At 46.4% G+C, this 14,359-nt stretch overlaps 1 protein-coding gene across 1 annotated transcript in view; it reads right to left on the bottom strand.

Annotated features, from left to right (window-relative positions):
* Positions 1 to 10,475, bottom strand: part of PNOC (prepronociceptin) — a 135,201-nt gene extending 124,726 nt beyond the window's left edge. Inside the window, exon 1 of the mRNA XM_063915042.1 lies at positions 10,344 to 10,475. Coding sequence (XP_063771112.1) covers positions 10,344 to 10,392 — 49 coding nt within the window. The 5' untranslated portion in view covers positions 10,393 to 10,475. The remainder of the gene's footprint in view (positions 1 to 10,343) is intronic.
* Positions 10,476 to 14,359: the final 3,884 nt, after the last annotated feature.

Below are 14,359 nucleotides of genomic sequence, written 5' to 3'. Positions count from 1 at the left end.
TCACGGCTTAACGAAGAAATTTCTTCGTTATGGTGATCGGAGTGTGATTGACAGGAAGTGGGTGTTTCTGGGCGGAAACTAGCCGTTTTATGGGTGTGTGCGAAAAAACGCTGACGTTTCTGGGAAAAATGCGGGAGTGGCTGGAGAAACGGGGGAGTGTCTGGGCGAACGCTGGGCGTGTTTGTGACGTCAAACCTGGAACGAAACTGACTGAACTGATCGCAGTTGCCGAGTAAGTGTGGAGCTACTCAGAAACTGCTAAGAAGTGTCTATTCGCAAATCTGCTAATCTTTCGTTCGCAATTCTGCAAAGCTAAGATTCACTCCCAGAGGGCGGCGGCTTAGCGTGTGCAATGCTGCTAAAAGCAGCTAGCGAGCGAACAACTCGGAATGAGGGCCATAGGCGGCATCAATAATCAGCTCTTCGGTGCTATTAACATTATTAGTATTACAGATGAGAGGAAAACACAGGCCCTCTTCATCCGTCACACTCAGTGGTGTCGAGAGAGGGGGGGAGGGTACAAATTACCTGGGCCCAGGTCTGATGGAGGGGACCAGGAAGGGCCCAGTGGGGTCCCGGGCCCCCTCCCCCTTACCTTGTAGCAGCAGCTGCATCTCTACTCCTCATCCCAGCAAACTCTGCCGTGTGCTGGGCTGCAGTGTGGCCATAGAGGCGCTTAGAATACAATTTCTTTCAGTATTTTCTCTAAGGGTGCATGACCACGCCTCCTGTGATTAGGTCACACCCCCTGAAAAGTACCTGGGCCCAGCTCTCTACTGCCCTGGTCACACTCATGCATATGTGTACAGGACAGAGATCATCTGTGCAGCACATATGTACAATTCATTCATGCACCGCAGATGCGGCTGAGAAGGGTCATTACTGTATTGCCTGTAGAGCATTACGTAGTAATATGCAATCACGTTTCTCCGTATTGTAAGGTTGTACTTAGCGCAAATGAGATTTTATTTTCCTATTTCCTATCACTGTCTACTGCTGCAGTATATTTGGTTTTATGTCTCATTCAAGATAAGGGAGCTTACGGTGAACCGTTAAGTTCTTGATGAAGTATTAAAGAAGTGTATGAGGCGGAATGAGTATAATATATTGTTTGTGTAGGATACCCCTTCTCCCAATATAGACTGTGGATGTAAAAACAGTGGGCAGTACCGTCTGACTCAGCACCAGGCCTCAAGGTAGATTGCTCCTTATCTGATGTTTTTATATCATGAGTGACAATTATTTTCTAACCCCCCTGATCGCCTAGTAGGTTGTGAAGGGTATATTCAATCAACGAGGCCTACATATGAAGCAGAGGTGGAACTAAACAGCACTGTCCCAGTAGATAAATGGATTTAGAGGCCTGAAAATGCAGCTCTAGCCTCCCGACCTCTACTGAGCTTATACAGCTGGTTACTGCACCCATGTCACATGCTCTGCGCAGCCGAGATGCCCGCCCTGCACTTTTTGGTGGACTCATGGGGGTGGTGGTGTGAGCCAGACCTCAATCATTTCTCTGGGCCCCATATCAGCAGCACCCACTGCAGTTCTACCACCAATCAGATGCACCAGTGTTATGCCTGCAGTGGCAGTGGTGCAAATCCACCAGTGTTATGTCTGCAGGGCAGCGGTGCAAATCCACAAGTGTTATGCCTACAGGGGCAGCGGTGCAAATCCACCAGTGTTATGTCTGCAGGGCAGCAGTGCAAATCCACCAGTGTTATGCCTGCAGGGCAGCGGTGCAAATCCACCAGTGTTATGCCTGCAGGGGCAGTGGTGCAAAGCCACCAGTGTTATATCTGCAGGGGCAGCAGTGCAAATCCACCAGTGTTATGCCTGCAGGGGCAGCGGTGCAAATACGCCAGTGTTATGCCTGCAGGGGCAGTGGTGCAAATCCACCAGTGTTATGCCTGCAGGGGCAGTGGTGCAAATACACCAGTGTTATGCCTGCAGGGGCAGCGGTGCAAAGCCACCAATGTTATGCCTGCAGGGCAACGGTGCAAATCCACCAGTGTTATGTCTGCAGGGGCAGTGATGCAAATCTACCAGTGTTATGCCTGCAGGGCAGCAGTGCAAATCCACTGGTGTTATGTCTGCAGGGGCAGCGATGCAAAGCCACCAATGTTATGCCTGCAGGGGCAGCAGTGCAAAGCCACCATTGTTATGCCTGCAGGGCAGCAGTGCAAATCCACCAGTGTTATGCCTGCAGGGCAGCGGTGCAAATCCACCAGTGTTATACCTGCAGGGGCATGTGAGGTAGGGGCACTGTACTGTGAGGAAGAGGCAATGTACTGTGAAGAAGGGACAATGTACTGTGAGGAAGAGGCAATGTACTGTGAAGAAGGGACAATGTACTGTGAGGAAGGGGCACTGTACTGTGAGGAAGGGGCACTGTACTGTGAGGAAGGGGCACTGCACTGTGAGGAAGGGGGCACTGTACTGTGAGGAAGGGGCAATGTATTGTGAGGAAAGGCAATGTACTGTGAGGAATGGGCACTGCACTGTGAGGAAGGGGGCACTGTACTGTGAGGTAGGGGCACTGTACTGTGAGGAAGGGACAATGTACTATGAGGAAGGGGCACTGTACTGTGAGGAAGGGGCACTGTACTGTGAGGAAGGGGCACTGTACTGTGAGGAAGGGGCAATGCACTGTGAGGTAGGGCACTGTACTGTGAGGAAGGGGCACTGAACTGTGAGGAAGGGCACTGTACTGTGAGGAAGGGACAATGTACTATGAGGAAGGGGCACTGTACTGTGAGGAAGGGGCACTGTACTGTGAGGAAGGGGCACTGTACTGTGAGGAAGGGGCACTGTACTGTGAGGAAGGGACAATGTACTGTGAGGAAGGGGGCACTGTACTGTGAGGAAGGGGCACTGTACTGTGAGGAAGGGGCACTGTACTGTGAGGAAGGGGGCACTGTACTGTGAGGAAGGGGCACTGTACTGTGAGGTAGGGCACTGTACTGTGAGGAAGGGGCACTGTACTGTGAGGTAGGGGCAATGCACTGTGAGGAAGGGCACTGTACTGTGAGGAAGGGGCACTGTACTGTGAGGTAGGGCACTGTACAGTGAGGAAGGGGCACTGTACTGTGAGGAAGGGGCACTGTACTGTGAGGAAGGGGCACTGTACTGTGAGGAATGGACAATGTACTGTGAGGAAGGGGGCACTGTACTGTGAGGAAGGGGCACTGTACTGTGAGGAAGGGGCACTGTACTGTGAGGAAGGGGGCACTGTACTGTGAGGAAGGGGCACTGTACTGTGAGGTAGGGCACTGTACTGTGAGGAAGGGGCACTGTACTGTGAGGAAGGGGCACTGTACTGTGAGCAAGTATCGTTGAGCTTTGCAAATGCAAAAAGCATTCTGATAAAAAGCTGCATTTTGCTAGGCTAGCCATCCACCAGATAACGGCTATGGCAGGACAGGATGTATAAGGTGGATTGGCAAAACTGCTATTAAGGGTCATTTGGGAATTTTGGTCCGTACAGAACAGAACAGAGGGGCCGATGTATTAAGCCTAGAGAAGTGATAAAGCAGTGATAAGTGCAAGGTGATAACGCACCAGCCAATCAGCTCATAACTGTCAATTTACATATTGGAGCTGATTGGCTGGTGCGTTATCACCTTGCACTTATCACCGCTTTATCACTTCTCCAGGCTTAATACATCTGCCCCAGAGGGATCAGTGTTGCCCATGGCCTATTTACCAGAAGGGAGAAAAGCCTTATCTCCAGCATAAACAAGTTTGTTTGCCAGACAGAAATTCTCCTTATATGACAAGCTGAGATTTTCTAATGCTGCAATTAGCGGCGATCTGTTCTGACGAGGAGTAATAATATATTAGCCCGAGGTGTCGCTGGATGGTACACCGACCGGTTATCCACTTGGTTCTACACAAGCTCGCAGAGGTTGCTGCGTAATAATATACCGCCCAGAAGTAGGCACCTGAATATTATACACAAGCCTGTCACTTACCTACCTGACTATACACTAACCAGCAGAGCTGCCCAGAAAATACAAAGCACCTAGATGTGCCCACACATCAGCAACGGTATCTAGTCAGCCTGCGGTTCCCCCATGACAATATACCGGGAGGTGTTGGCCATTTGTTATATGACCAATGACCGTGGCAGGATCTATAATATATACATAGGAAGGACATCAGTGAGCCACGAGCTGGAGAACGAGGCTTCTGTACAATCAAATATTTGGCATGTGCGTTTTCTAATTCCTCCTTGTCACATTAAAGGTCTCGGCATACACATGGCTGCCATAGATTTTACATTTGTTTATCCTGTCATCATCAGCGCAGATCTTGCGCCAGGAGGCAGCCGCAACTGATAATACGACCTCTAAGAGGCATATACAGTATACTGTCCATCTACTTCCCCCCAACATACCACTTACCTCCCTCATAGGGGTATATTTACTAAAGTGCAGGCTGCTAGAAGTGGAGATGTTGCCCATAGCAACCAGAGTCTAGCTATTATCTTCCAAAAGATGCTAGATAAATAATAAGTAAAATCTGATTGGTTGCTATGGGCAACGTACAGATGCTTCTTGGTGTAACGCAGATCCTGAGCTACGTTATATATGAGATGTAAGCTTTACACCTTCAGAAACTAGAAGCATCTTATGTGGTGTATGATGATTATTTTCACATTTTTGCTCTGAAATCAGAAGCAATGAAAAGAGCGGAGAAGCAAGACAGTGGAGAAGTTGCCCATGGCAACCAATCAGCACTGAAATGACATTTATCAAGTGCATTCTAGAAAATTATACGTCGTAGCTGATTGGTTGCCATGGGCAACTTTTCCACTGGCTCACTTCTCCACTCTTATCACTGCTTCATGAATACACCTGCCTACAGTGGTCATCAGCGGTGTTTAGCACCAGCAGAAAATAAAATGTATTTGGGTTCATTTGCTCCCTCTCCTGTAACCCCTGCTGCTACCAGTAACACCTTTTACCACTCTAATTATTATGTATCACCTATGTAACACTCTTCCTAACATATAGGGGGTCCCTTGCCCTGGACTTGAGCCATAGGGGTCTATTCATGAATCAGTGAAATATGTGGAGAAGTGAGCCAGTGGAGAAGTTGCCCATGGCAACCAATCAGCATTGACGTAACATTTATAATTGGCATACTATACAGTTGTACGGCGCAGCTGATTGGTTGCCATGGGCAACTTCTCCACAGGCTTACTTCTCCACTCTTTTCACTGCTTCATGAATAGACCCCTTAGTGTTAATGACCCACCACATGAGGTTGCCTAGTCGCGATTGGTGGGCCGATATTTTTTTTACCAAAAATTATGCTAAGCACCTCAATTTTGCTCTTTGTTAGATTGCAGAGTTTATTATATTTATTCTGATTGGCATTGCTTAGTACTATAGAGTGTGCATCTGCATTTACGTTTTTTCTACTCAGCTACCTGTCCTACCACTTTTACTACATATGCTGTTGGTGAAACCGAGTTAACCCATTGGATTCTGGCACATTCTGTAACATATATATGGCATATATTGGAGTTTATAATAATACATACAAAGGACACATGAGCAAAAGAGCTTTCAATCTCTGAAGTGTAAATAATCAGAAATAATGTTTTCAAACATTATCTTGATATTGATTTAACTTTTTCAAGAGAGATAAAGTGGAGGAGTCTATAAAATGACATGAGCTGATTAGTTGCTATAGGCAACTTCTCAATGTTATCCCCCTCGCACATTTTAAGTATTTACACACCGGGGAGTGAAATTGTGAACCAGCCCCAGACAAAAGGCCAATAAGGCTGCATGATTTCGGTATATCCATGGTTGATGGCACACTGGACAACAGGACAGTCAGACGAGTGTATCGTCTGATGTCAGCAGTATTTACCTGATGAGAATCCATAAAACTTTATTAACACTGTAGCCAAAGCATCAGCGCAATATTTATTTTACTGCACCTCGATCGAGGGGAGATCTGCTGTGCCGAAGCCGTCACCTCTGGCCAGTACTATTAATGGGGAGATTTATCAAAGCATGGAGGGGCAGATATACAGTACTAAGCCTTGGAGAGTGATAAAGTACCAACCAAACAGCTCCTAACTGTCACTTTTCAAACATAGGCCCAGATTTATCAAGCCTTGGAGAGTGATAAATTGCACGGCGATAAAGTACCAACCAAACAGCTCCTAACTGTCATTTTTCAATGCAACCTGTAGCATGACAGTTATGAGCTGATTGGCTAGTACTTTATCACCGTGCAATGTATCACTCTCCAAGGCTTGATAATTCTGAGCCAAAGACTGTAACATTACAGTTAGGAGCTAATTGACTGGTACTTTATCTCTCTCCACTTTATCACTCTCCGAGGCTCAGTATATCTCCCCCAGAGAGAGATAAAGTGTAGAGAGGAGATACAGTACCAACCAATTAGCTCCTAGCTGCCATTTTTTCAAACCCATCCTGTAAAATGACAGTTAGGAGCTGATTGGTCTGTACTTTATCTCTCTCCAAGCATTGACAAATCCCCCCACTCAGTGTCGATGATACTGGCAGGCAACGTTCAAAAGAGTCATTAGCTCTCTGCTGAAATGTTCCCCAGACTCCCTTTCATGGTCTCACACACAAACCAATGGCGCTGGATGAGTCTAAGGGTGGGGTGGTTGCTGTTCATGATAGCTACCTACATTGTAGGGGCAAGATCTGAGCAAGGGCAATTCTCCTTACCCTCCCAGCACCTGAACTCCTTTTAGAATTTCCCTAGAAATTTTTTTTTTTTTTTTTTAGCTGTGTTTAAAAATGTATTTTCTAATCATTTATTTGGTGTCAGTATTAAACAGCTGCATGCATGGGACTGGCCAACCTCAGACACCTGCCCCTGCCCCCAGCCACTGCCTACTGTAACCCCTTCCCCTTAGCACAAGTCACACAGCAGCCCGGTAGCAGTTGTCACTTATAAAGCAAACAAGAAGAAACTAATTCAGATCTTACCGGATAACGGTGACATCTGACAAGCGCAATAAATATTCTAGTGATGTGATAAGGCAGTAATTGGCGTCTGGTGTAAATGACAGAAGTAGATGTCGCTCGGCTGATTGGAATATTGTTAGAGTAAATGAAACTGTTATCACACATTGCTTAATGTTGTCAGACTTGGGTGGGAAGAATCCGTTCAGCTGTCTGTATGCAGACGTCAGTATAGATTGTGTATCACCAGCGGAAAATGGTGTGATAGTGTATTGTCTGTGTTCGGTGGCTGGGACAGTGCAATTAATAATTAACGAGCGAATGCCAATTAACGGGAGGCTTAGATTACAGACAAGCGACAAAGTGGCTGAGATACAATATGCAAAATAATGTAACTGTTATCCGACCTGTCTGCAAAAAGCGAAATATGGCGCGAATCGCAGTGGTCATCGCTTTTACTCCACGTGATATGCATTTTCTTTTTTCTCACATATTATGGGGCATATGTATCAAAGCTTGGTGAGAGATAAGAGTTTTTTTAAACACATCCTGTAACATGTCAGTTAAAAGCTGATTAGTTGGTACTTTATCTCTCTCTATATCTTTTTCCAAACTTTGGCCACACAGCGGAGAGACAGCTTCATGCAGATACTAGATAGTGCCGTGGTTGGAATGGAACCATGGAGGAGCTTTATCAAGGCTTGGAGAGAGATAAAGTTGAGAGAATTAAATTAGCAGCCAATCAGCTCCCAACTGCTAGGTTACAAGGCTGTGTTTGCAAAAATTGCAGTTAGACACTGATTGGCTGGTACTTTATCTCTCTCCACTTTATCTGACTCCAAGCTTTGACAAATCTCCCCGTAATGCACTAGTAGTACAGAGATTCAAAGCTAATATAATCACTTTGCTACCATATTTGTGAATGAGGTATGAATGAATCACCATGGAGCGCAGAATTGCAGGTTTCTGCTCCTGACTCTCAGTACTGCCTGCTGTTAGCTCCACGCCATCAGGTCAGACCAAAGCACTACAAGCAGCAGCCATGTCCAACCAGTGTAGGACACAACTGTTACTGGGTATTGATGGTCAGTGAGCAGATCTAATGTATAAAAGCTGCAATTACAGTACCACTCGGTAGCCGCAGCTGTAACGCCAACGCATGACAAGGTAGCGCAATCACATGACCTATCCCTAAGCAGCCGTACTCCACGTGTGCCAAGTCTGACGTCAACAAAGAGATTGCGGCTTACACCTCAGGTAACTTTGCACAATTAAGAACATGACCATACAATGCATATTGGGGGTAATTCCAAGTTGATCGCAGCAGGAAATTTTTTAGCAATTGGGCAAAACCATGTGCACTGCAGGTGGGGCAGATGTAACATGTGCAGAGAGAGTTAGATTTGGGTGGGGTGTGTTCAATCTTCAATCTAATTTGCAGTGTAACAATAAAGCAGCCAGTATTTGCCCTGCACAGAAATAAAATAACCCACCCAAATCTAACTCTCTCTGCACATGTTAAATCTGCCTCCCCTGCAGTGCACATGGTTTTGCCCAATTGCTAACTAAATTCCTGCTGCGATCAACTTGGAATTACCCCCAATGTCATGAAATAAAAAAAAAATTGGGTCTTGGTTTTGGCATAATTGCACCTTCCGGAAAGACTTACCCTATATAACAATAAATAATTGCTTTACAATCTTTAGACTCTGGATTGCAATTTTATCTATCGTCCATATCAAACAACAAATACTCTTCGTTAATGCTAGGATGAAACATCAATCATGCAGTTTTGATCTGAATGTTCTTTTTAGGGTCTGAGACCTTAGCAGAGAAATATCTGTAGGCACACAGCTCTGCATTGATATAATAAGTCTTTGCGGAACATCTCAGCAAACAGAATAGTTTGAATTGCAATAACCGGCGTGCTGCTGCTCACTTCAGATTTGGAACAGCAGTTGCAATTTGACAGCCCGGACCACCGTGGCGCCAGCCCTTGCCAACACACAATGTAAACCGAGAGCTCCGAAGTGAAGCGCAAACAGGAGAGAGATTTCCAGAGGTACGCAGGCTACGGGAAAGTTTCCTGCGCAGAGTCAGAGCATTCCCTGTAAATTGCATCTTTCTGCGCAGTGAGGGGTCTGTCCGGTTGCAGGACCCCCCCCCCCAGCCACCTCTCTCCGGTAGCGGGTTCCTTGTACAATGCAGCTTTGTCTTCCCAGCACTCCAGGAATTTGCATCACAACAGAAATGTTTTTATTTGCCACGTGCTCTGTCCTTAATCTGCTCCTCGCATGGCGAGTTTTCAGTGTCAAATCGTGTGTTCAACTGCTGGGAAGTATAATGAGCCCTCAGCGGATGAAAGGACCCAAGGTGTTATCTGTGTGAACACAGATGGGATATCTCTGGATCGAGAGAGGAGGGGGGGAACACAGAATACAAACTGCCGAATTCACCGTCCCTTTCTCTACTAATAGATTCCCTATTAAAATTTCCTGCCAGATTTAATCTCTTTGTTCCCAGCGCTGCACCTCTGTCGCTCACGTTAAATTATTTGACTGCGATTCCACAGCCTGACTGCTCGAGGATTGCGGAACGATGAACGGCGGCTGTAATTTGTTTGTCTTTCCGTAACATCATTCAACCCTTCACGATATTGTCATTAAATGATAGAACTGTGTTAGCTGACGAGCCCTCCTGACTTTTGTCCATTATCATCTGTCGTCCAACAATAGATAGATTATATATATATACCAACCAGCTGTCAATTATTCCCTGCGGTTAAATATTATCAAAGCACAACCCCAAAAAACACCCTAATTTTGCCACAGCACGATGCACAATACTGCAGATCTGTAGGTAAGTGCCGCACTTACCTGCTGCGATTAATTCTAAAACCTAGAACTTTTCTGCATCCACCATTCAGCGTTAAAGAGTGAAAACACACTTGCACTAAAATACAACTTATTGCATAGTGATGTCAAATCTATTTTGCACAAATCAATTACTGCATAGAATAAAAAATTCTAATTCCAAGAAAGAAAGAGAAAGAAAGAAAGAAAGAAAGAAAGAAAGGAAAGCCTTTTAATTAAAAAGAAGAAACTTTGCGAGAGTTTTAACAAAGAAGCCGTTTCATTGTCTGCAAGGATTGTCTCTCCCTTTGAGTCACACAAACATACACATATAGTAGACAAGAAATCCCGCAGAATTGTACAAAGACCCTTCACATACATCTTATTGCAGCAGGCACCAAGTATATCTCAGCTCTGCAGAAGAGACAGAACATCACGCAGAAACAGGAATCTACAGGGATCTACTATTAGTGGAGAATAGAATGGGTGCAGGTGAACTGCAGTATATTCAGTTCTGCTCTGGTCTTACCTCTGTCTCCAGCCCTCGGACCTCTCCTGGTGTATGACTGCTTAACCATTGACTGTGGTATATTTATACAGATAAGGCACCCCCACCTCTCAGGCACTCATAGTGCTAGTGTGTGTATCCACCCCCTCATGATTCCTCTGTCTGGCAGAGGAACACCAACACTATTCCACCTACCTCTCCCCAGCTTTAAGCGAAAACAACGTCACAGAACCCTTTACTGGAAGTTCTCAGCACGGCCAGCGACACCCCCCTTCCCTACTTGAAAGTGGCGCAGTGCCCACCTTTGTCAGTGGCAGGACATGCATTGTTGAAGGGGCTAAGGGATGTTATTCTGTATACTAGGCAATTAGTCTCATCTCCCGAGAGGGTTCAGTTCATCCCATCTCCATGCACCAGTGCCCCACTAACAATGAATGAATGGAGGAGAAAACGCCGCACATGAATGGAGAAAGAAGCATTTGGCTTGTTCAGTGGGGAAATGTAAGAGGGCTCCAGTAGTAGAATGCAGAGAAGGTCCAATATTGTCCGGGTTCTTGGTCTGCTCACAAATAAGCATGAGATTGGGATAGCCCAATGTGACAGCCAATGTATGGAATTCACCTTTTGGGTGCAGGGGCAGAAAAATCGGTTCCATGGCCTCATTCCCTCTGAGTTTGATTTGCAGAATTAAAAATGGCTTAAGCTGGGATTGTCCTGGAGTATTGGAAGATGGTGGAGCCTTGGTTATGGTAGACAAACAAACTGGCTCGTGATTGTGGAATGAATGGAGTTTGTTCTAGTGGTTGAGTGTGAAAGACATGTATTACATGGATTCCTAATCACTTATATGAGTTTCTTCTTGTGGTGTATTCATTTACACAACCATATGATGTATTGGACTGTAAAGTGGTCATTTGTATATCACTACATAGATGGTCCCACAGCTAGGTTTGCATCTCCTTAAGTTTATTGGTAGACACATAAAACCAGTGTCTCCACCTCCCTTGCTGGCAAAAAGAGACACTGGTCACTAGTTGACCTTCACCAGATGGGACCAGGCAATGTCATCAACCTGGTATTAGTCTATGATGTTGGGTACTCCATCCTAGGTTCCACACAAAGGCTAGACGAGATGGGAAGGCTACTACCAAGTGAGAAGTTTAGTATCCCCGGCCTGCATATCTGGATAGGAGAATCGAAACCTCTGTGTTATAAGTCATGTGTATAATATGTGTCAGCGTACAGTCGTGGCCACCTTCCTAAGAGAAGGACATGGGAGTTCAGAGGTGGCAGCCTCACCAGCTTCATGAATTAAACTAAATTAAATTATTACTTAATAAAGAGATATTAGAAACACAAAGAGGGATCCAAATAGCCATGAACAGCTCCCGGCATGAGTAAGAGGGGCTGTATACCGTGCTTACGGTACCACCGGATTTTTGTTTGCACCCCTTTAGGGCTGCAAGAATTAATGTGCAAATCCAGCACTAGAAGGGGCCGCAAGGGGGGCGAGTTTGGGTGACGTCGCCATCATTTACATGCCATCGCAATGGCAACTCGCACCCCCTGCGAGCTGTTCACGGCTAATGGGAATTCCCCCCAAAGTTTGTATACCTGTGGAAAAATGGTGCATTATAGGCTACCTAACTAATATGTAGAAATATCCACCCATCAGCCATAACATTAATACCGCCTGCCTAATATTGTGTATGTCCCCCTCAGCTCTGACCCGGCGAGGCATGGACTCCACAAGACCTCTGAAGGTCTCCGGTGGTATCTGACACCAAGAAATTAGCAGCAGATCCTGTAAGTCCTGTAAGCAGTGAGGTGGGGCCTCCATGGCTCGGACTTGTTTCCTCAGCACATCCCACAGATGCTCCATCATACTGAGATCTGGGGAATATGGAGGCCAAGTCACCACCTTGATCTCTCTGCACCTCCAACAATTCCTGAGCAATGTTTGCCATGTGGCCGGGCGCATTATCCTGCTGAGAGACCACTGCCATCAGGGAACACCACTGCCATGAAGGGGTGCACTTGGTTACAACAATGTTTAGGTAGATGGTACGTGTCAAAGTATCAGCCACATGGCCAGTACCCAGGGTTTCCCAGCAGAACATTGCCCAGAGCATCACATAACCTCAGCTGGCTTGCCATCTTCCCAAAGTGCAGCCCGGAGCCATCTCTTCACCAGGTAAGTAACGCACATGTCCGTCCACATGCTGTAAAGGAAAACACGATTCATCAGACCAGGCTGCCTTCTGCCATTGCTGCATGGTCCAGCTCTGAGGATCACATGCCCATTATGACCATAGATGCTTTCAGCGGTGGACAGGGGTCAGCAGGGGCACTCTGACCAGTCTGCGGCTACGCAGCCCCATATGCAGTAAGCTGTGATGCATTATATGTCCTGACACCGCTCTATCATAGTTAGCATTAACTTTCTCAGCCATTTGTGCTATAGTAGCTCCTCTGTGGTATCAGACCAGATGGGCTAGCCTTCGCTTCTATCACGCATCAATTAGCCTTGGGCGCCATGACCCTGTTGCCGGTTCGCTGATTGCCCTTCCTTGTACCACTTTTGGTACCGGGAACACCACACAAGACCTGCCGTTTGGGGGATGTTCTAGCCGTCATAATTTGGCCTTTGTCAAAGTCGCTCAGATCCTTCCGCTTTCCCATTTTTGCTGCTTCCATTACATCAACTTCAAGAACTGAGTGTTCACGTACTGCCTAATATATCCCACCCCTTGTCAGGTGCCATGTAACAAAATAATTAAACTTTCGACACTCTCCTTCGCCCCCTCCTCCTCCCCTCCCCTCCTCCCTCACTGCCACTGACTTTGCCTCCTTCTTCATCTCCAAAATTGAGGACATCCAACACATCTCCCGCTGCCACCCCTCTGCTACCCCCCCCCGCCCCCATCATCCCTTCCCTCCATCTATCCCACCATGTCCTCCTTCCATCCTACTTCAGAAAAGAAAGTCCACTCCCGCATCTTATCCTCCCCCCCCCTCCACCTGCCCCCTTGACCCCCTTCCCTCGCATCTTTGCAAGCGTTTTCGACAGGTTTTTGGCCCGTTTTCAACAACGCCAGTTCAACTTTAAAGAAATTGCAGTGTAGAAGTAAAGCAGCCAGTATTTACCCTGTACAGAAACAAAATAACCCACCCAAATCTAACTCTCTCTGCACATGTTACATCTGCCACACCTGCAGTGCAACATGATTTTGCCCAATTGCTAACTTTTCTGGTTTGCTAACAACTCTGAATAACCTCCTTAGGGGGTCATTCCGAGTTGATAGCTCGCTAGCTACTTTTAGCAGCCATGCAAACGCTCCCACGGGGGAGTGTTTTTTCGCTTTGCAAGTGTGCAGCCGAGTGGTACAAAAACATTTTGTGCAAAACAAGACCAGCCCTGTAGTTACTTATTCTGTACGATGATCGCAGCGACGAAGGTCCCGGAATTAACTTCAGACACCCGCCCTGCAAACGCCTGGACACGCCTGCATTTTCCCAAACACTCCCAGAAAACGGTCAGTTGACACCCATAAACGCCCTCTTCCTGTCAATCTCCTTGCGATCGGCTGTGCGAATGGAATCTTCGCTAGATCCAGTGCACAGAAGCGATGCTCTTTGTGCCTGTATGACGCGCCTGCACATTGCGGTGCATACGCATGCGCAGTTTTGCCATTTTTTTACCTGATCGCTGCTCTGCGAAAACGGCAGCGAGCAATCAACTGTGAGCAGAGAGAGGGCAGAGAATTCTCATCATCGTATGGATTGTCCCCTCCCATTTAAATGTCATGAACACATCTCTTCTTTCTATAGCTGCTCGCTGTGTCTTCTGGAGGACAGCTATGAAGTGCACGCGTGCATGCTTTATTTAGATGCAGAGAATTGCATTATATTTGTGTTTAGAATTATTTAATTTCATTATTATAATTTTTTTTTAATAGGGTAATCTTCATTTCTAAAACAGTTGTGAGATTACACCGGAACCTCGCACGCCATTACTGCAGGGATCATCCAGGCAG

The sequence above is a fragment of the Pseudophryne corroboree genome, chromosome 4 (genome assembly GCF_028390025.1).
Source record: "Pseudophryne corroboree isolate aPseCor3 chromosome 4, aPseCor3.hap2, whole genome shotgun sequence".
Lineage (NCBI taxonomy): Eukaryota > Metazoa > Chordata > Amphibia > Anura > Myobatrachidae > Pseudophryne > Pseudophryne corroboree.
The sequence above is the reverse complement of the archived record's forward strand: the minus strand, read 5'-3'. Positions and strand labels throughout refer to the sequence as shown.